This window comes from Coregonus clupeaformis, unplaced genomic scaffold, assembly GCF_020615455.1.
Source record: "Coregonus clupeaformis isolate EN_2021a unplaced genomic scaffold, ASM2061545v1 scaf1662, whole genome shotgun sequence".
NCBI lineage: Eukaryota > Metazoa > Chordata > Actinopteri > Salmoniformes > Salmonidae > Coregonus > Coregonus clupeaformis.
Window position 1 is genome coordinate 33528 of NW_025535116.1, and position 23629 is coordinate 57156.

The 23629-nt window shown below is 39.8% G+C and overlaps 2 protein-coding genes and 1 long non-coding RNA gene across 3 annotated transcripts; all 3 read left to right on the forward strand.

Moving 5' to 3' along the window:
- LOC123487335 (OX-2 membrane glycoprotein-like) lies at positions 1-1533 on the forward strand. The gene is made up of 4 exons (XM_045218556.1): positions 1-4; positions 197-532; positions 731-1027; positions 1469-1533. The coding sequence occupies exons 1-4, from the start codon at positions 1-3 to the stop codon at positions 1531-1533; spliced, it is 702 nt and encodes a 233-aa protein (XP_045074491.1).
- Positions 1534-1670: 137 nt separating this feature from the next.
- Positions 1671-2280, forward strand: LOC123487334. Its single transcript, XR_006659734.1, has 3 exons — positions 1671-1752; positions 1856-1921; positions 2238-2280. It is a non-coding gene; the product is annotated as an uncharacterized LOC123487334 (long non-coding RNA).
- Positions 2281-10311: 8031 nt separating this feature from the next.
- LOC123487333 (OX-2 membrane glycoprotein-like) lies at positions 10312-16553 on the forward strand. The gene is made up of 8 exons (XM_045218555.1): positions 10312-10388; positions 14727-15062; positions 15287-15592; positions 15679-15714; positions 15800-15905; positions 15989-16082; positions 16314-16343; positions 16478-16553. The coding sequence occupies exons 1-6, from the start codon at positions 10337-10339 to the stop codon at positions 16065-16067; spliced, it is 915 nt and encodes a 304-aa protein (XP_045074490.1). The 5' UTR covers positions 10312-10336; the 3' UTR covers positions 16068-16082; positions 16314-16343; positions 16478-16553.
- The last annotated feature ends 7076 nt before the right edge of the window (positions 16554-23629 follow it).

Sequence of the window (23629 nt, forward strand, 5' to 3'; positions counted from 1 at the left end):
ATGGGTACTTTAATGTTGATGCGTGCTGTGCCCCTATGCACATATCATGTATATTCTATCCTGAAATTGATCGTTTTACAACAGGTGCCATCACTTCCTCCCTCCTAGACTGGACTTCCCTTACCTCCATACTCCCCCTTCTGACCATTCCGAGTGCTATTAGTGTCTAAGAACTATTGTGTCTGTCTTCATGCAGGGTTCTCTCAGTTGGTGAGAACACAACAGGTTGTCACAGCAACCCTGGGAGATGATGCAGTCTTAAACTGTGAGCTCATGACACCCAAAGACGTGCGGCAAGTCACCTGGCAAAAAGTAACAACTGGGCCGAATGAAAATGTGGCCACCTACAGTAAACGTGGTCCCAATGTCAACCCACCTTTTAAGGGGAAAGTGGAGTTTGAAGACGAGGGTCTGCAGAACTGCTCTATCATCATCAGAGGAGTGTCAAGAGGAGACGAGTCCTGCTACAAGTGTCTGTTTAACACCTTTCCAGATGGAGCTATCAGCAGCAAGACCTGCCTCCAAGTAAATGGTAAGAACTGATAACATAATGTACTGTAAATGACTGACCCAGAACAACTTCTTCAGAACTTCAGGCAGCCATTTTATCAGATCATACATCCAATGTCTTGCAACAATTTATCAAAATGGAATCATTTAGTAAATCATGTAAATGAAAACATTATAGTATTTACATTCACTGTGATCTGTGTCTGTTGTTGTTCTATAGAGCTGTATGGACCCTCACTCCTCATCACACAAACCAACAACAGTCACACCACTCTGTCCTGTTCTGCTACTGGACGACCTGCTCCTATAGTGACCTGGGATGACATGATGATAGAACATTCCACCACGGTCGATGTCACCCATCCCAATGGAACTATCACTGTGACAACTACTGCAACAGTGGCAGTGGCCAGTCTAACTGACAAAGAGGTTAGGTGTGTTGTGTCACTGTCCTTCAGTGATGTCACCAATAATGCTTCCATGGTGATTCCAGCTAGTGATCAAGCTTCAATTACTGGTGAGAAATGTATATAGATCAATGTGTAATATATTGACATGATAGGAACATGATGTCATGATGAAGTATCTTAGTCTATGCCGCTCTGACATTGCTTGTCCATATATTTATTTATATATTCTTAATTCCATTCCTTACTTAGATTTGTGTGTATTGGGTAAATGTTGTGAAATTGTTAGATATTACTTGATAGATATTACTGCACTGTCGGAGCTAGAAACACAAGCATTTCGCTACACCCGCAATAACATCTGCTTAACACGTGTATGTGACAATACATTTGATTTGATTTGATTTGAAGTACTGCCTGTGTTCATGATGAAGTACTGCCAGTGTTCATGATGAAGTACCGCCTGTGTTCATGATGAAGTATTGCCTGTGTTCATGATGAAGTACTTCCTGTGTTCATGATGAAGTACTGTCTGTGTATTTCTATACTAGGTCAATCTCAGGTCTCTGATGATGACTGGATCAGTGGCTGTTATTCTAATAATGACAAGTCATAGTCAACCTACTGTTTTTGATCTTTTATGATTTAATTTTCAGGTGTAGTGTACCTGTGAATTTGACCTCTGTCTTCTCTTGTCATCTCTGTCATTCACAGGTACAGTGGCTGGTTCAGTGTTGGGTTCAGTGTTGGGTTCAGTGTTGGGTTCAGTGTGTCTCATTGCTGTAATCTGTGTATTAGTGTTGCTGCTAAAGTGGATAAAAGATGCCTCGTCCAGGTAGAGATACAAAATATTACCTTGAAAATGAAAACAGGTATTATGAATATAATATGTGATTTGTCTGCCAGATGTTTACCAGTTGATATCTAATTTGATGTAGAAAACCCCCAGTAACTGACCCTGAAACCAGCAGAACTCCCTTAAAGACACCACCACCATCCAAACAGTAAGATGCTCATTCTAAAGAACATTTAAGGGGTCATGATTGAAACCTTTTTGAAAGAAAACATGAAACATGACAATTACATTTTCTGAGACTGTGCTATGCTGGTTTAAACGCATTCTTCAAGATTAAATAATTGTAATAAAATAATAATGAATCCGATTATGTGGTTCTTGTTAGTACATTGTACATTTTGATTTATTTCAATGTCACACCAACCTCCAGTCCATCACAATTGTGAGTGTCTCTTCCACATTTTAAAAAGCTTTTTAAGGAAAAAAATAATTATAACTAAAAAATATACATTTTGTTTTTTCAGGTCAAACTCGTCAACCAGCTCACCAACCAGCTCAACAACCAAGTGTAGGACGACTAAGAAGTAGGTTGACCTTCTCATACTTTCATAGCCTCTTCATGTCTTCTGTAATCTCTCTCATTGAGAAAGAAACTTTGGAATGAAACTTGGAAATGTACTTCTGTGTTGTATGTTTCCTGCCGGTACATTGTCTGTTTTGATCTCTTTCACACCAAGCTCCAGTCCGTCACACATGTGAGTATTTTTACAACTTTATTTGATTATCCCGATAGAAAGCGTGAAACAGACGATATTGAGAATGTTACAAAAGCTTTTAGTATAAATTACAAAAAAAACTAAAATTGAAACATAACTCAAAAATGTCCTCTTTTGTTTCAGCATACAATCCCTCAGCTCGTCAGACAAGTGCAGGATGCAGCCAGCTCAGGAGGCTGTAAAGAGGTAGGTTTCCATCTTCACTCTCTCACTGTCTGCTGTAGTCTCTCTTCTTCAGGAAGAAGCTCTGAAATGATGTACTGTTGTGGTGGTCATGTTGTCTGCATCCATGCACTCAGCTGCATGTTAATACCTGTTCTGCTGTGTTTTGTCACAATGGCTGTCAGACCATCTTATTACTGGACTGTGTACAGAAGAAAACCTCTACCTCATAATGACCAGTGTATTCATCCAATTGAAAAATGACAATTTTCTTTCCCCCTCTTTTCTCACTCAGGAACCTTTTTCAATGACTACTGAGTGACTACTCACACTGCCACACACACACCTTATCATTATTGACTAATCTGGTTCATGTTATTTTATCTTTAAAAGTCTGTGACAATCAATCCGTATTTTAAAAGCAGTCCTTTTTTAAAGATGTTGTATTGAGCCTGTCATAACAGTTAGCTTAGTTGCCTGGTTTGGCTCAGGTCATGATACTCTAGGGCCTAGGGAGAGTTGTGCAGGTCCGTTTAAAGATTGTAGGGAGACCACCATAAGGCTCTCTGAGACATTTACAAAGATCACACACGTACGAGGGGAAAATCAATCTTATTGGACACTTCCACTGAACAATCAATATGCAGTACTGCCATCAGGTAACATAATCAGGTTTTGACCTCTTAAAACCAAGAGCGACGGCATCAGTACAGCTTTTAAATGACATGATGTATTTTTTACTCATGTTTATCTTGTATATACCTTGTAAGCATTGGTATCTGTCATGTGTGTTGCTGTTTATATGTTTACTTTACGTCTTTATCTTATGTGGCGTGCCACAACTGAAGTTCCTTCTGGAATATTCTAGTCTATTTAAGGTTTCAAACGAAGGGTATATTACTGGAAACTTTCGACGTTTACCAGTAAACTACCAGAATTTTGGTAACTTTCAAGTTTTGGTGGGGAATTTTATAAGATGATATCTAATGAGCTTTTTTTGGTACTTCAGATTATCATGTGTCTGTAATTATCTCTGGCCCTCTGTGTGGCCTTATCATGTAACGATCCCTGCAGTCTGAGTCGGTTTCTGTCTGGGTACTAGTTTTTCTGCTCGGGATCTCCAGTTTCCCCGAGGTTCTGGAACGCTCCCTGCCTGGTTGCCGGGCAACGTTGCTAGGCGGGAGCTCTCTTGATTTCCGCGACCTGCATCCCATCAGCAATCTGCACACCTGGTCCTGATCATCACCCTTCTTAGGCTCTGTCCTAACATCCATTCCCTGCCGGATGGTTAGCCATGAACAGTATGTTTATCAGCGGATCAGTCTTAGAGCTTAGAGCATTAGTTTTGTTGTTTTGCACCTTGTTTGCTTGTTGTATGCTTACCTCGTTTTGTTCTCCCTGCAGTCACTCGTCCGGAACCTTCACCCAACCTCTGCCTGATGGTCGGCGGCTGCCGAGCCATCATTGGACCAACTACTGCACCCTCAACAACTCATCCACGCCGCCCGCTCTGTTCCCTGGATTATTCAGCAGCACTCGTGGATCAGTTAAATAAACACTCACCTTTGACACCACTTACCTTGTCCTGGTCTGCTTCTGGGTTCTGGCTTAGTAAACCGTGACATATCACATGTCTGTAATTATCTCTGGCCCTCTGTGTGGCTTTATTACATGTCTGTAATTATCTCTGGCCCTCTGTGTGGCTTTATCACATGTCTGTAATTATCTCTGGCCCTCTGTGTGGCCTTATCACATGTCTGTAATTATCTTGGGCCCTCTGTGTGGCCTTATCACATGTCTGTAATTATCTCTGGCCCTCTGTGTGGCCTTATCACTGTAATTATCTCTGGCCCTCTGTGTGGCCTTATCACATGTCTGTAATTATCTCTGGCCCTCTGTGTGGCCTTACCACATGTCTGTAATTATCTCTGGCCCTCTGTGTGGCCTTATCACTGTAATTATCTCTGGCCCTCTGTGTGGCCTTATCACATGTCTGTAATTATCTCTGGCCCTCTGTGTGGCCTTATCACATGTCTGTAATTATCTCTGGCCCTCTGTGTGGCTTTATTACATGTCTGTAATTATCTCTGGCCCTCTGTGTGGCTTTATCACATGTCTGTAATTATCTCTGGCCCTCTGTGTGGCTTTATCACATGTCTGTAATTATCTCTGGCCCTCTGTGTGGCCTTATCACATGTCTGTAATTATCTTGGGCCCTCTGTGTGGCCTTATCACATGTCTGTAATTATCTCTGGCCCTCTGTGTGGCCTTATCACTGTAATTATCTCTGGCCCTCTGTGTGGCCTTATCACTGTAATTATCTCTGGCCCTCTGTGTGGCCTTATCACATGTCTGTAATTATCTCTGGCCCTCTGTGTGGCCTTACCACATGTCTGTAATTATCTCTGGCCCTCTGTGTGGCCTTATCACTGTAATTATCTCTGGCCCTCTGTGTGGCCTTATCACATGTCTGTAATTATCTCTGGCCCTCTGTGTGGCCTTACCACATGTCTGTAATTATCTCTGGCCCTCTGTGTGGCCTTATCACATGTAAAATATATAACATTATCAAATTAGATGATATAAAAAATAGAAGAAAATATGTAAAACATTATCCTAAATATAAACCATCACCTTAGTGAATACTATTGGTATTTAATATGAGGGTTTCAGGATGAGATATCCTTTATATATTTTTACACATTTTAATGTATTTTACAATATGTCTTTGTTGTAAAATGTTTTTGTGTCAGTTGTGAAAAATGTCAACAGCTGGAATAGTTGCAGAGTTAATAAAAAATAATGCAGTTGTTGATTAGATGCTTTTCTCATTAATTAGACTATTTTCTCTTGAACCATATGGTCTATCCACTAGAAACTCATGGACAATATGGACACAGATATAAAAAACGAATACTATATGTGAAAAAAAATTAAAAATATTCAAGTATAAATTACCAAAGTTACCATTGATTGCCATAGATTACCTGTTAATTATAAAAATGATTGAAGATTCCGGTAACTTTGCAACCCTCATTCTATTCTATTCTATTCTATTCTGTCTGTCACACTCTCTTTACTTGAGCCATAGCTTAATAGGGTTCATCCCTGGCTGTGCCCTTTTCATATTAGTCTCAGCTGCTGGTATAAGTGTTTTTTGTTTATTTAAATGTTGTATTAATAATTTGTATATGTTTTAGTTGTCTACATTGGCTATGTTTTTGAAATTTCACTTTTGCTAAATACTTTTGTTAAATAATTCAAAAAGGTAAGGGCTGCATTATTATTCATGAGATGTTGCCTGACAACATATCGTGCATTTAATTCCGCTGCTCTATCGATCGCTCCATACATTCAGTCTGAAACTGCCATACTAGAAATCATTTGTGCTGACGTCAAAATGAGGGGTATTGTACAAAATAAATTAACCAGCAATTGGAACTTCTCTAACCAATCAGAGTATCAAAGCCAATGACGTGATTCATGTAGGCTAGCTCTGGCCCAACACATCAGTTTCTGGGACCAATCAGAATTGTCAGAATGTTTTCACATTCTTAAGACGTCGGGGAGGAAAGCAAATCCAGACTCATGGTGGAGAAGAAACGCTAGGGGGCGTTGTGTTTGGCTGGAGCGATGTGGATGGGTAGTCAGGCTAACTGTGAATGGGATGGGTAGTCAGGCTAACTTTGATGTGGATGGGTAGTCAGGCTAACTGTGATGTGGATGGGTAGTCAGGCTAACTGTGATGTGGATGGGTAGTCAGGCTAACTGTGATGTGGATGGGTAGTCAGGCTAACTGTGATGTGGATGGGTAGTCAGGCTAACTGTGGTGTGGATGGGTAGTCAGGCTAACTATGATGTGGATGGGTAGTCAGGCTAACTGTGGTGTGGATGGGTAGTCAGGCTAACTGTGATGTGGATGGGTAGTCAGGCTAACTGTGATGTGGATGGGTAGTCAGGCTAACTATGATGTGGATGGGTAGTCAGGCTAACTGTGATGTGGATGGGTAGTCAGGCTAACTGTGATGTGGATGGGTAGTCAGGCTAACTGTGATGTGCAGGAAGGAAACAAAGGAGCTGCCACCATGAAACAGTTATCTCATGCTTTTAATAGACTGGCCTTGCATCCACAGAAGTACATAGGCTACAGCATGCGTACATGTTTTTTTTACTTTTTTTGTTTGTTGGAAAAACTGTTATAATTTTTTTATTTATTAACATATGCACTTAAACATGTAGCCTAATTCATGTAGCCAGGCCTCTATAGTAAACAGAAAACTGTAAAACAGGTCTACATTCATATACTGTTTTCTAAAGTTACAGTTTGAATACAGTGGCAGTTGGGACTTTTACTGATTTCTCCATTAATGTTTATGACAGGAAAATGTTAGTCTTTTACAACAGTATACTGACACCTGGTGGAGTTTTGAAGTTTATGATTTTGGGATCAGGTGATCTCCACAGAAAAAGCTTTGTTCTATCCGCAAACAACAGAACAGCTATAATTTTGAGACATGTATATAACAATTGTATTTCCATAACAGATGTGCAGCCTGCATACAGTGTTGATATTTACAACAACCACAGGATATCTACAGTAAAGGAGAGGCTGATATATGGCAAGTCAGACAGGAATTTGTTTTTGCATTTTCAGTAATCAAAATATTCACAGTAAATGTATATCTACCACTCTACCATAGAGCTGTATAGCTAGCTGTTACTAGACGGTGTCTTATGTCATGTGGTCATTGGTCAACGGTGCCTGAGGGTCAGAGGTTAGGATGAGGCAGCTGGAGAGTTGAGTAAAGCCCATTGTCTCTCCCTGTGAACGTGCTGGGAATGTCCTGTTGCTCCTCCTACAAAGACATTAACAATAGTCACCATATTACACTGGAAAATCTCATATGGGGCTGTGGAAAATTCAATTGAAAATGTAAAAGAGCCTAGTCTGCAGGGGCCTCATTTATAAACGTTGCGTACGCACAAAACATCACTCAAACCATGCATGCGCCAGTTTCCACGCAAAAGTTGGCGTTTATAAAAACTGAACTTCACGTGAGAACGTGGTTATCCTCCCGCTAACTTTAGACCATGCGTACGCACAGTTTCAAGTGGTTGAAGTACTACATTGCAAGAAGGCATATGTAGCTTACTAGTAGCCTTGTGGAGGAATATATGATGACGCTCTGATTCAGAAGAATAAAATAGGTAGCTAAATATAATAACAAGATGCAACCATTTGCAGTTAGTTAGAAGCGCGAAAATCTATTTATTTTATATTTGCATTCTAAAATAATTAGGTGTGCTTGCCAAGCAAAGCACAACTCTAGATTTCTTACATACTCTTATTATAATTATTATTACTATTATTATTATATTTATTTCGCTCGCTCTAGAGTTTAAACGATTTAAGCTATTAAAAAGAAACCAACTTCCAGACTGCCCCAACTTAGATTGCTTGTCAAAGGATTTTTGATGCTGTGTATACTTTTTGAGCTATAACCATTTTAAATTTTCATAAATGAACACAGGTTTGAACGAGAACCATAGCAATAAATATATTTGTATTTATTTATTACTTTTATTTATACAAGGTGGGTCAGCATTGAGACCAGGGTCTCATTTTCAAGGGAGCCCTGTGGACATACAATAAATAATATCAATACAGTAAATACAACAAGATCAATCAAAACAAACACTAATTTCAAAGTGGCCTGAAGACTATTCCTTGAGCTGAGGCATAAAAACTAAAAGCATTTGTCCCCAGGTCAGTGGAGACCCGCGGGACCTCCAGAACCAGCCAGTCCAGAGAGCGGGTCTGAAAATTGCTGGATCTCCAGTCAATACATGAGCTGAGGTAGTGGGAGAGTCACTGAAGAACCGGTTTATATACAAAAGGTAGCCAATGCTGAGCCCTTCTGGTAGTCAGACTCCCAGCTAAGAAAACTATACAAAATGCAGTGATGTGTATGAAAATTGTCCCCAGTGATAAAACGTAGTGCTGAGTGATAGACTGAATCTAAAGGTTTTAAAACAGAGGCTGCCACATGCATGTAGATTATATCCTATAATCAAGCACTGCGAGAAGCGTTGCTTGAACAATCTTCCTTCTACTTTCCAAAGTGAGACAGGATTTATTTCTATAAAAGAAACCAATCTTAATTCTCAACTTTTGTGTCAGTTTTTTAATGTGTGTTTTATCGTCAATCCTAATACCCAAGTACTTTGTGGTCCTCTGTAGCTCAATTGGTGAGAGTATGGCGCTTGTAACGCCAGGGTAGTGGGTTCAATCCCCGGGACCACCCATTCGTAAAAATGTATACATACATGACTGTAAGTCGCTTTGGATAAAAGCGTCTGCTAAATGGCGTATTATTATTACTTATAATGGGGAACTTGCTCAACTTGGGCTCCCTTCAATGTGCGAATATGCAGGTCCTCAGGGTCAATATTATGAGACCTAGAGAACATCATCAATTTGGATGTATTAACAGTTAGCACTAGTTTAAGATCAGTAAGTGTTTTTTGAACAGAGTCAAACCCATGCTGAAGGGCATGAATGGCCTGCTGTACTGAGGGACCACAGGAGTAAATTACCATCATCCACGTAGAGATGAATGTTACAGGTTTTAACAGATAGACTAATATTATTTATAGAAATAGTGAAGAGAACAGGGCCCAAAATCGACCCCTGTGGCACACCTTTCGTGATATTGAGAAAACTAGATTTGATACCGTCAGTAAGCAAACATTGTGTCCAGTCCGTTAGATAGTTCTTGAACCAATCGCAAAATGCCTGATCTAGGCCTATTTCAGACAACCTTAGAACAAGTAAGAAATGGTCAACTGTATCAAATGCCTTTGACAAGTCAATAAAGAAGGCGGCACAATGATTTTTATGGTCTAAACAATGTAGCACATCATCTAAGTGTAGCCGCTGAAACAGTGCCATGTCCACGTCTAAAACCAGATTGGTGCTCATGAAGTTAAAACAGTTATACATTCTAGTTTTCAGAAGCTATTTTATCAAACAGGTGGCCCGCTGAGGCAAAGTGGTTATTAAAAGCACCACAAATGTCCATCTTATCTGTTATGGGGAGGCTGTTATAACCTGCTGGGGTAATGAGGGGATGGAGTTTTGTTTCAGAGATCAGACGCCTCCCTTATCTTTGACTGGCCCAGCAAATTGAGTGTGAAATCAAACCGCTGTCGGGAGAGACTTACTTCACAGCTACATCTTTGAGCAAGCAATGGCACTGACACACACAAGGGAAAAACCTTCATAATCTCACCATTCGATTCATTTAGCTATGCATGATGATACATAATGTTATTACCCCGAACCGTTCAGTGTTTTCCTGATACCGTTTTGTGTTTACTTTCACTTTCACTGGAGGAGTAGCTGTCGCAAAGCCGCATTCAACTAAAACAACAGAGCTTGTTAGTTTTTTAACTTTCCAACGGACTACGTTCTTACTCTTCTCAACGAGCAGCGGGTGCAGCGGTGCTGCCGTGGACATGGCCAATTATACAGTATTACATTTGTGGCTTCGATACTCTTCCATGCCTCAAGGATATTCTGCTGTCCATTGTATCAACACTGTCTAGCTGGAGTACTACTTTGCCGCACATCATCCAGAGGTCCATTTACCTCACCTAGCCACACCTAGCCACACATTGCTGCCATGGCTCGTGTTAAAAGTTGCCTTTCTGTTCTGCTGCTATTCCTTGCTGAGGGTGAGTTACATCAGTTTTCATATGAAGTACATGATAGGTCTGTAGGTCTAAAATGTATACCGTATTGTCAATTTCAGAGTTTCATTATGAGATGTAGCTAACTACACTAAATGTATAGGTGCATTATGCATCAATTGTAACTGCAAATAGTCCTTAAAGGAATACAATTAATTGAAAGAAAAGTTTTATATTTTGAAATTGTTTGAAGCTAAGGTGCCTTTTTACTGGTGAATGGCCAGTCCGGTCACCATCAGTTTACAAACATCAGCATCTTCCTGTTCTATACTGTTAAAACTGCAATTTAGAAAAAGTCCATGTAGCTTAAATATCCAAGTTGACTGGACATTTGAATTGGGAGATTGTTGAGCTGACATGCAATACTTCACTAACCCAAAGATTTTTGCTCATTGTGAGTTGAATAAAACAATCTGTGTTTGCTGAAAATCTCTATTTAAAATACTGTGTTGGCTCAAAATACGTGTTCTATTAACATATTTCCCAACGTGGCTCTCTGCAAGTTCTATTAACATATTTTAATAAATGTACTTGTCAGGGACCAGTTTACAATTAAAATATATATTTCAGTAGCTGACATATGATGCAATACATCAGCTATAGCAAAAAAGTGGTTTGTTGTCAGAATACAAAAAGAACACTGCCCAGTCAATTAATTGGATAATAACTGAAACTGGAACGGAGTCAAGGGAGACTAAGTACAACATTAACATACTTGTCTCAAACGTAATACAAATATAACAGCCTACAAAATAATTTCCATACAAACATCTATCAAACACATGATTTTAAATTGATTGAACTTTAATCCAACTTGTCTAGTTAAGTTGGAACAAAGTTTTGCCAACTTGTCTGATTGAGTTAGTTCTCAGAGGTGTAGTTCTCAGAGGTTGATTTTATTTCATTTAAAGGTGCAATATGCAGAAATCGCTCCACCATTTCCTGGTTGCAAAAATGTGAGTAGTTCGCTTAATTTCAGTTTATATGACAAAACAAGCAACGTTTAGTGTAGAGAATCTATGTACCATCTAAACCGCTGTGAAATATATTTTCAATAACCAAAAATATTATATTTTCAGCTGTTTGAAACTAGTTCACAAAACCTAAAGTAAAAGATGCAAAAACAAAAGTTAAAAAATGGGAAGCATAGAAATAGCTCACATAAAATAGTTATATCGCTTCTTAGACTTGCTTTCAATGATAATGACAGATCTATAACACACATTTCTATGTGAATTTGGTCAGCTCGCCCAAAACGTTACATATTAGAGCATCAATCTTATTAGGATCTCTTTTAGCCCACTAAGGGCAAGTCTTCCAAGAGTCCTTTGAAATGGACAAACATATAAAATGGGAATTGAAACTATTGATACAATACTGCATATGTAGTCATGCAGTTGTTTAGCCCCTTCAGGGCAATTCCAGCGTTATGGATGTGACATTCACACACAACATGAGAAACAAAATGGCTCACAGAATTGACTTATCATAAAGGAAAGTGTTAATGTGTATATTTGTATATTTGTAGAACCCTACAGGGGAAGTGTAGACACAAAATGACGCAATTCTAAGTAATACTACTTTCAAGTAACTGAACAACAAAACATGCGTTATGGATGTGACGGAAATGGACATGCATTTTTGGGAGAATGGACATATTAGCAAAAGTCTGTGAATCTCAAAGTCTTATGGTAAAATACTGATAGCCACTTTGAAAGTAAGGCTTGGCTACACACTAAAACAACAATGATGAACATGTAAAAATGGTCATATATACTTTAGAGAGAAAATGTACAGTTGTGACATTCTCCGTTATGGATGTGACGCTGTGCAAAATGAGTTCGGAAAGTATTCAGACCCCTTCACTTTTTCCACATTTATTTATTGTAAAATTGATTAAATAAATGTTTTTCCTCATCAATCTATACACAATACCCCATAAGGACAAAGCAAAAACAGTTTTTAGATATTTTTCTTTCCAAATTTCTTAAAAATAAAACTGAAATACCTTATTTACATAAGTATTCAGACCCATTGCTATGACTTGAAAGTGAGCTCAGGTGCATCCTGTTTCCATTGATCATCCTTGAAACGTTTCTACAACTTGATTGGAGTCCACCTGTGGTAAATTCAATTGATTGGACATAATTTTGAAAGGTACACACCTGTCTATTTAAGGTCCCACAGTTGACAGTACATGTCAGAGCAAAAAACCAAGCCAAGAGGTCTAGGAATTGCCCATAGAGCTCCGAGACAGGATTGTGTTGAGGCACAGATCTGGGGAAGGGCACCAAACATTTTCAAGGGAGAAGGGACATGGGTCAGGGAGGTAACCAATAACCTGATGGTCACTCTGACAGAGCTCCAGAGTTCCTCTGTGGAGATTGGAGAACCTTCCAGAAGGACAACCATCTCTGCAGCACTCCATCCAATCAGGCCTTTATGGTAGAGTGGCCAGACAGAAGCCACTCATCAGGAAAGGCACATGACAGCCCGCTTGAAGTTTGCCAAAAGGCACCTAAAGGACTCTCAGACTATGAGAAACAAGATTCTCTGGTCTGATGAAATCAAAATTGAACTCTTTGGCCTGAATTCCAAGTGTCACGAATGGAGGAAACCTGGCACCATCCCTACAGTGGAGCATGGTGGTGGCAATATCATGCTGAGAGGATCTGCAAATAAACTCCCTAAATACAGGTGTGCCAAGCTTGTAGCGTCATGCCCAAGAAGACTCAAGGCTGTAACGCTGCCAAAGTACATAGTACTGAGTAAAGGGGTCTGAATACTTATGTAAATGTGATATTTCTGTTTTAAAAAAAATACATTTTCAAAAGTTTCTAAAACCTGTTTTTGCTTTGTCATTATGGGGTATTGTGTGGCGATTGATGAGGGATTTAAATAAAAAAATCAATTTTAGAATAATTCTGTAGCGTAACAAAATGTGGAAAAAGTGAAGGGGTCTGAATACTTCATCATAATACTTTTGTTGTCATCTGAAAATGCAGTGTACCTCAAAGAACCAAGAAATCACCAGTATCTTGAATAGTTATTGCATAGTGCATCAAAGTGCACTCCGGTCCCTTCTTAACCAACCATAAATGCACAATCAGTCCAGTCCCACAAACTGCCTGTATATACACTGACAATACCAAATATGAGGAACACCTTCCTAACTAAGTTGAAAGCCTGACTGAGTGTCTAAAAAAGACTCGGGACCAGTGGTCTATATTGACCCCGTTCTAGGTGTGGATCTGGACCACGGTCTATATTGACCCCGTTCTAGGTGTGGATCTGGACCACGGTCTATATTGACCCCGTTCTAGGTGTGGATCTGGACCACGGTCTATATTGACCCCGTTCTAGGTGTGGTTCTGGACCACGGTCTATATTGACCCCGTTCTAGGTGTGGATCTGGACCACGGTCTATATTGACCCCGTTCTAGGTGTGGTTCTGGACCACGGTCTATATAGACCCCGTTCTAGGTGTGGATCTGGACCACGGTCTATATTGACCCCGTTCTAGGTGTGGATCTGGACCACGGTCTATATTGACCCGTTCTAGGTGTGGTTCTGGACCACGGTCTATATTGACCCCGTTCTAGGTGTGGATCTGGACCACGGTCTATATTGACCCCGTTCTAGGTGTGGATCTGGACCACGGTCTATATTGACCCCGTTCTAGGTCCAGATCTGGACCGTGACCTGCCAGTTGAGTATGGCTGCTCTATAAAGTCATTTTTGATTGGTTTTCATCTTTCATTGCATTAGGTAAAGTGATGAAATGCCTAATAATAGAGTGGTAATTGTCTGCTTTCAGTAAAGTGAAACTTTCTGCACATCATGCATGATGACATCACACAAATATGTTTTTCTGTCTCACTCTTCTTTATTCAAACAGTTGCATAACATTACACAACACAACATAACGCAACATAACATAAGAAAACACAACACAACACAAGACAAGTTTACATAACGCAACATAACATAACACAACGTAAAGTAACACAACACAACGTAACACAAATTGCCTCTAAATCATACAATTGACATTTTGGCCCTCCTGCACGTTGTATTAACATAAATAGTTTTTAAAAAAAGTCAAAGCCCTGTGCTACAAAACGATACAATATATATTTTAAAGATATGGCTTTTAGCTGACGCTTTTGTCCAAAGCAACTTACAATACAGTAAGTGCATACATTTGTTTAGAATATGGTCCCAGCGAGAATCAAACCCACAACGCACCATGCTCTACCAACTGTGTGTGTGTGAGTTTGTAATATAGTAAGTACTAAGTAATGTGAAACTGTCTTCATGCAGGGCTCTCTCAGTTGGTGAGAACACAGCAGGTTGTCACAGCAACCCTGGGAGAAGATGCAATCTTAAACTGTGAGCTCATGACACCCAAAGACGTGCGGCAAGTCACCTGGCAAAAACTGACACCTGGGGCGAATGAAAATGTGGCCTCCTATAGCAAATACGGTCCTGATGTCAACCCACATTTTAAGGGGAAAGTGGAGTTTGAAGACGAGGGTCTGCAGAACTGCTCTATCATCATCAGAGGAGTGTCAAGAGGAGACGAGTCCTGCTACAAGTGTCTGTTTAACACCTTTCCAGATGGACCAATCAGCGGAACGACCTGCCTCCAAGTCAATGGTAAGAACTGATAACATAATGTACTGTAAATGACTGACCCAGAACAACTTCTTCAGAACTTCAGGCAGCCATTTTATCAGATCATACATCCAATGTCTTGCAAGCATTTATCAAAATGGAATCATTTAGTATATCATGTAAATGGAATAATTTAGTAAATCATGTACATGAAAACATTATAGTATTTACATTCACTGTGAACTGTGTCTGTTGTTGTTCTGTAGAGCTGTATGGACCCTCACTCCTCATCACACAAACCAACAACAGTCACACCACTCTGTCCTGTTCTGCTACTGGACGACCTGCTCCTATAGTGACCTGGGAAGACTCAGAAATTCTAGAAAATTCCACAATGGCCAATGTCACCCATCCCAATGGAACTGTCAGTGTCACCATAACTTCCATGCTGGCAGCATTCAGTCTACCTGACAAAGACACGAGGGTTGGCTGTATGGTTTCACTGTTCTCTGGAGGTGTCACCAAGAACGTATCCATGGTTATTCCAGCTAGAACTCAAGCTCCATTTGCTGGTGAGAAATGGTTCTGTACATGCCTACAGTAACAGTCAACATGCTGGTGTCATTCTGAAGTACTGTTTCTGTATTTTCTGTGCTAGGTCTACCTGAGGTCACTGATGGTGACAGGATCAGTGGTAAGTCATTCATCTAATGACCACAACTAATCTCTGACACTCTTATCTGTGAATTGTACCATTCTCATCTTGTCATCTTTCACAGGTAAGACAACAGTGATTGGTGCAGTGATGGGTTCACTGTGTTTCATTGCTGTGTGCTGTGGAGCTGTGGCACAGTGGTGGTGCAAACAGATAAATAAAATGAGAAGGTACGTTTTACTGTCCAGATGACAAAGAGAAAATACAGTATTCATTTGACATTGATTGTCAAACTTACAAAAACAATCTTTAGCCCAAATCCCACAGCCCATGACAGAGAACAGGAAGAACTATCAACAGTCAACCCTCAACATGATGACCCTGATATCTAGAGGTCTAATCTAACAGTAAGACACATATTCTAATTAACAGTAGGGTTTATGATTTCAAGTAAACAGTGTTTGTACTTACTGTAGGTAAGGAATAGAGTAGAACACACTGAATTGTTTTTCAGCATCAAATGGAATCCCTGGAGAATATGTAATTGTAAATGCCCACAAAAGTAGTTATATTAGTACACTTTTACAACAGATGATTTGGCTCTTCTCATTATCATTGCCAATTTTAATTTCTTTCAGGACCACAACAATCTCCAGTCCATTCAAAATGTAAGTATTTGTACAACCTTATTTTTATCATCCTGGTAGAGTGCTTGAAACAGAGATGATTGTGAATGTTATAATGTGTCACAATAACCCCAAAATTCAAAACATCACTCCAAAATGTACTTTTTGTGTTTCAGGTAACACTCCCTCAGCTCCTCAGCCAAGCGTATGATGCAACAAGCACAAGATGATGTAGAGAAGTAGGTTTAAGTCCTCTTTTATTTTATTCTCTCAACAAGAAGCTCTGGAATGATGTTCTGTGGTGGTAGTCACGGTGACTGAATACATGCAAATGATTTGCATTGTTGTTATGTTAATCATGTCACTAATATAGGATACTCCATTCAGTCAATTTTTTAATTACCTTATTTTATACAGAATGCAGTGCATTCGGAAAGTATTCAGACCCCTTGATTTTTTCCACATTTTGTTACGTTACAGCCTTATTCTGAAATGGATTAAATAAAAGTATACTGTATAATGATCATTTTAATTGTATTTTAAACACCTTGGTCAGCTATTTGTTTGTATTAGACCATAGCTGTCAACACTTGACAGTTTTGACATTTCTATCTTAGGAACCTTTTAGAGTCTTACGAGAACTGAGTGACTACCACACTGTATAACACACATCTGTGTGGTTCAGAGACCGTCTCTATCCATAGGCATTGTGGGTACTGAATAGTGGACTGAATGGCTGACACACATACAGTGGGGGAAAAAAGTATTTAGTCAGCCACCAATTGTGCAAGTTCTCCCACTTAAAAAGATGAGAGAGGCCTGTAATTTTCATCATAGGTACACGTCAACTATGACAGACAAAATGAGAAAAAAAAATCCAGAAGATCACATTGTAGGACTTTTAATGAATTTATTTGCAAATTATGGTGGAAAATAAGTATTTGGTCAATAACAAAAGTTTCTCAATACTTTGTTATATACCCTTTGTTGACAATGACACAGGTCAAACGTTTTCTGTAAGTCTTCACAAGGTTTTCACACACTGTTGCTGGTATTTTGGCCCATTCCTCCATGCAGATCTCCTCTAGAGCAGTGATGTTTTGGGGCTGTCGCTGGGCAACACGGACTTTCAACTCCCTCCAAAGATTTTCTATGGGGGTTGAGATCTGGAGACTGGCTAGGCCACTCCAGGACCTTGAAATGCTTCTTACGAAGCCACTCCTTCGTTGCCCGGGCGGTGTGTTTGGGATCATTGTCATGCTGGAAGACCCAGCCATGTTTCATCTTCAATGCCCTTGCTGATGGAAGGAGGTTTTCACTCAAAATCTCACGATACATGGCCCCATTCATTATTTCCTTTACACGGATCAGTCGTCCTGGTCCCTTTGCAGAAAAACAGCCCCAAAGCATGATGTTTCCACCCCCATGCTTCACAGTAGGTATGGTGTTCTTTGGATGCAACTCAGCATTCTTTGTCCTCCAAACACGACGAGTTGAGTTTTTACCAAAAAGTTCTATTTTGGTTTCATCTGACCATATGACATTCTCCCAATCCTCTTCTGGATCATCCAAATGCACTCTAGCAAACTTCAGACGGGCCTGGACATGTACTGGCTTAAGCAGGGGGACACGTCTGGCACTGCAGGATTTGAGTCCCTGGCGGCGTAGTGTGTTACTGATGGTAGGCTTTGTTATTTTGGTCCCAGCTCTCTGCAGGTCATTCACTAGGTCCCCCCGTGTGGTTCTGGGATTTTTGCTCACCGTTCTTGTGATCATTTTGACCCCACGGGGTGAGATCTTGCGTGGAGCCCCAGATCGAGGGAGATTATCAGTGGTCTTGTATGTCTTCCATTTCCTAATAATTGCTCCCACAGTTGATTTCTTCAAACCAAGCTGCTTACCTATTGCAGATTCAGCCTTCCCAGCCTGGTGCAGGTCTACAATTTTGTTTCTGGTGTCCTTTGACAGCTCTTTGGTCTTGGCCATAGTGGAGTTTGGAGTGTGACTGTTTGAGGTTGTGGACAGGTGTCTTTTATACTGATAACAAGTTCAAACAGGTGCCATTAATACAGGTAACGAGTGGAGGACAGAGGAGCCTCTTAAAGAAGAAGTTACAGGTCTGTGAGAGCCAGAAATCTTGCTTGTTTGTAGGTGACCAAATACTTATTTTCCACCATAATTTGCAAATAAATTCATAAAAAATCCTACAGAGATTTTCTGGATTTTTTTATTTCTCAATTTGTCTGTCATAGTTGACATGTACCTATGATGAAAATTACAGGCCTCTCTCATCTTTTTAAGTGGGAGAACTTGCACAATTGGTGGCTGACTAAATACTTTTTTTCCCAACTGTAGATAGGCCTGCTGGTTATTGTATGTGTAAATACAGTATGTATGTATGTAAATATATTTAGCAGTTGGTTAATGATGAAACATGATAAATCCACACTAGACTTGTGTTTTGTTTTATTCTTCCCTTTAATATGAATCAAATGTTGTAATATTATAACCTACACAATGTCATAATGTAGACTACTTTCATGGTGTGTGTTATAATATTATAATCTACACAATGTCATCATGTAGACTACTTTCATGGTGTGTGTTATAATATTATAACCTACACAATGTCATAATGTAGACTACTTTCATGGTGTGTGTTATAATATTATAACCTACACAATGTCATCATGTAGACTACTTTCATGGTGTGTGTTATAATATTATAACCTACACAATGTCATCATGTAGACTACTTTCATGGTGTGTGTTATAATATTATAACCTACACAATGTCATCATGTAGACTACTTTCATGGTGTGTGTTATAATATTATAACCTACACAATGTCATCATGTAGACTACTTTCATGGTGTGTGTTATAATATTATAACCTACACAATGTCATCATGTAGACTACTTTCATGGTGTGTGTTATAATATTATAACCTACACAATGTCATCATGTAGACTACTTTCATGGTGTGTGTTATAATATTATAACCTACACAATGTCATCATGTAGACTACTTTCACTGTGTGTGTGTTGTTTTCTTTCTTAACTTTTTATACATCAAATGCTGTAAGATACACAATGTTGTAATGTACTTGGTTGTGTGTGTGTGTTTTCTACTTTTATAAATAAAATGTTTAAACAATGTTGTAATGTACGTTTTTATTTAACGTGTCATACATTTTCTGCTGGTAATGCTTTAAAAGTGAATCGTCTTTGATTCTTCTGCTACTCAAGAGACCAACAGAAGTTACAAACAGTTGCCACTAGGGGTCGCCTAAATATACTTTTAGGGAGAGAGGTCGCAGAGAAACGGGTTTGATACTGTAGTTTTGCAGCGCTCATGCAACTGACGTCACTCATGAAGAGGCGGAACATATCACACCCGGTCTGTTCAGTTTAAACACGGATTTGATAGTCAGTGTAGCAGATTATGTTTTGCACCATACAGAGAACAGAATTGAGTGATTCTCACTAACTCCATCCACTGCTCAACAGATAAGTAGTTGTTAAAACAGTATGTATTTGTTATAGGGCCCAGTTAAAATTAAAACCTGTTAAACGTTCATAATAACGTTGTCTATATTGCATTCTTTTTGAAAGATGAGACAAACCTATAGGCCCTACATTTATAATAATCAATGTTTATATATTTTGGGGGTAAATTATATATCCTATTTATAACCTGGAACAACTCCAAACACTTACAATACATGACCAAAAGTATGTGGACACCTGCTCGTCGAACATCTCATTCCAATACCATGGGCATACATTATCTTTTTTCAGGAGAAGACCCAGATGCAGACAGTGTTGAAGTAACAAAAAGTTTATAACAAAAACAAGGCGCAGGCAAACGACAGGTCAGGGGCAGGCAGGGGTCAGTAATCCAGATCAGAGTCCAAAAGGTACAGAACGGCAGGCAATCTCAGGTTCAGGGCAGGCAGAATGGTCAAAACCGGGAAAACTTGAAAACAGGAACTTGAGCAAGACAGGCGCAAGGAGAAAACCGCTGGTAGGCGTGACGAAACAAAACGAACTGGCAACAGACAAACAGAGAACACAGGTATAAATACACTGGGGATAATGGGGAAGATGGCGACACCTGGAGGGGGGTGGAGACAATCACAAAGACAGGTGAAACAGATCAGGGTGTGACATTAATATGGAGTTGATCCCGCCTTTGCTGCTATAACAGCCTCCACCCTTCTGGGAAGGCTTTCCACTAGATGTTGGAACACTGCTGCTGGGATTTTCTTCCATTCAGCTAAAAGAGCATTAATGAGGTCGGACATTGATTTTGGGCGATTAGGCCTGGCTCGCAGTCGGCGTTCCAATTCATCCCAAAGGTGTTCGATGGGGTTGAAGTCAGGGCTCAGTGCAGGCCAGTCAAGTTCTTCCACACCGATCTCGACAAACCATTTCTGTATGGACCTCACTTTGTGCACGGGAGAATTGTCATGCTGAAACAGGAAAGGGCCTTCCCCAAACTGTTGCCACAAAGTTGGAAGCACAGAATCGTCTAGAATGTAATTGTATGCTGTAGCGTTAAGATTTCCCTTCACTGGAACTAAGGAGCCCGAACCATGAAAAACAACCCCAGACCATTATTCCTCCTCCACCAAACTTCACAGTTGGCACAGTTAGCGTTCTCCTTGCATCTGCCAAACCCAGATTCGTCCGTCAGACTGCCAGATGGTGAAGCGTGATTCATCACTCCAGAAAACGCGTTTCCACTGCTCCAGAGTCCAATGGCGGCAAGCTTTACACCACTCCAGCCAACGCTTGGCATTGCACATGGTGATCTTAGGCTTGTGTGCGGCTGCTCGGCCATGGAAACCCATTTCATGAAGCTCCCGACGAACAGTTCTTGTGCTGAAGTTGCTTCCAAAGGCAGTTTGGAACTCATTGGTGAGTGTAGCAACTCTGGTGTGGCTGAAGTAAAAATATTTGCAAACATTTCCAAAAACCTGTTTTTGTTTTGTCTTATGGGGTATTGTGTGTAGATTGATGAGGGGGAAAAATTATTTAATCCATTTTAGAATAAGGCTGTAATGTAACAAAATGTGGAAAAAGTCAATGGGTCTGAATACTTTCCGAATGCACTGTAAGTGTTTGGTTTGGGAAGAGAAGAGTGGCATCTGCTCCTCCTGTTCTCAATGTTTTCTCTTGAGTCTCTGTAAACAGGAAGAAAACAGATTGTGAGTCTATTGTTTCATGAGATAGGTTTGATTGAGCATTAGTAGCTACTGGTAGTGAAGTAAAAAGGACAGTTTATTCTTACTGACTATTAAAACTGTAGTGAACAATTTGGTTACACTTTACAATACAGTGTCCTTATTACTGTGTAGGTCTAACTCCTGTAAGTACAGTGTAACAAGTACTGTCATTACTCATTGTTACCCTGTACTTAGGGTTAGGGTACAAATTAAATAGATTATGCAATATCTCTCTTACCTTCAACAGCTGTGAATAGACCCCACAGCACCAGAAACAGAGCAAGTCTGGATATACTTCCACACGTACTGACCAACTGCAGAACCATACATTGACCCAACACTGCCTGCTCAGACCGACTACAGATATGACTAAAACAGTGGAGGCTCCTCAGAGGAGGAAGGGGAGGACCATCCTCAGTCAATTTAATACAAATATAAATAGTGAAACATTTAAAACTGTTTTCCTTTTTAGATAAAACAATACTAAATATATTCACGTCACCAAATAATTGATTAAAATACACTGTTTTGCAATGAAGGGCTAAAGTAGCCTCAACAGCACTCTGCAGGGTAGCACCATGGTGTAGCCGGAGGACAGCTAGCTTCCATCCTCCTCTGGGTACAGCCTTATTCCGTTCTGCAAATGCAGCTAGCTAGTTTAGACTACTCAAATACCCGGCTCAAACAGAGGGATGCTATGTTAGTTAGCTGGCTATGACTATCCAACACAACACTGGAACTCTTCCAAGTCAAGGTAAGCTTTTGGTTTTAATAATTAGCTATTGTAGTATCTAAACAGTTTATGATTTTGCTGACGTTTGCAAATGGTGTGTTAGAGGAATTTGGCTCTGCTTGCGGAAACATCTGGACAACATTACTATAGGGGCCCTCTAAGACAGAGGAGATTCGGATGTGTAAAGGCCAGGGATTGGTCTATCTAAAACCACCCATATTATGTTACATATTATAAATACCATGGTTGGAACAAAGGAAGGAGAGAATTACATATTAGAGATTGGGTCAGTTGTTCTCCAGATGTCTGCAGGAGTCTGTAAATTGATACTGTAATCTTTGATGTAATCTTTGATGTAATAAACCATTATAATCAAGGACAGTGTCAGCGGATTTCTTGTCATCACAGCATATCAGCATCGTTGTCTCGACACCACACTATGACATTACTTTAGCTATTCCGCCCATTCTGTTGAAAACCTTTTCTTAAACGGAAGCAAACGGAACGAAACGGGGATAAACATACCTGAATTTGTCCAATGGAAACTCTTCTATGCAACTGTTGGACTAATGATTACACACTATATCAGCTAGATGCAGGCAAGAGATGGATGTACCTGGCGCCGACTAGCTCTTAGGAAACTTTGCTCTATTTTTTTTTAAATGTATTATGTATTACATGATTAGCTCAGAAAGTGTTTTATATCATTACATACAGCCGGGAAAAACTACTTAGATTTGTGTGTATTGGGTATTTGTTGTGAAATTGTTAGATATTACTTGTTAGATTTTACTGCACTGTCGGAGCTAGAAGCACAAGTATTTTGCTTCACCCGCAATAACATCTGCTAAACACGTGTATGTGACAAATACAATTTGATTTGATTTGAAGAGTGTGCAAGGCGGTATAGAATGTGTCACTGTCTGTCAATGTGTCACTGTCTGTCACCTCACAATTTTCTCTCGACCTGTGTGCACCAACATTGCAAACTTACATTTATAGGCTTGGTTGTAGCAACCTCATGCTGGGTATAGGGAAAATGTGAGTATCATGTAGTAGCCTTAACCTATAGAAGTTACATTGAACTGGGTGAATGGAATATGAGTGACAGTCATCCAATATGCTGTAATAGAAATTAGGCCATGCTCATAAATAAATAAAAATCGTCCTCCCTCGTCTTAAATGGCATTGACTGACACTGGACTACAATGCAACGTTATTTACTCAGTAGAGGAACAAAATAAAACTTAAGCAAACCAAAGTGATGCTCCTTTGACTGGGTTCACTTAGTTATAATGGACCTTGAGAATTGAATAGGAGGAAGTGGTGCTGTTGTCTAGATTCTACCTGTCTTACAGTTTC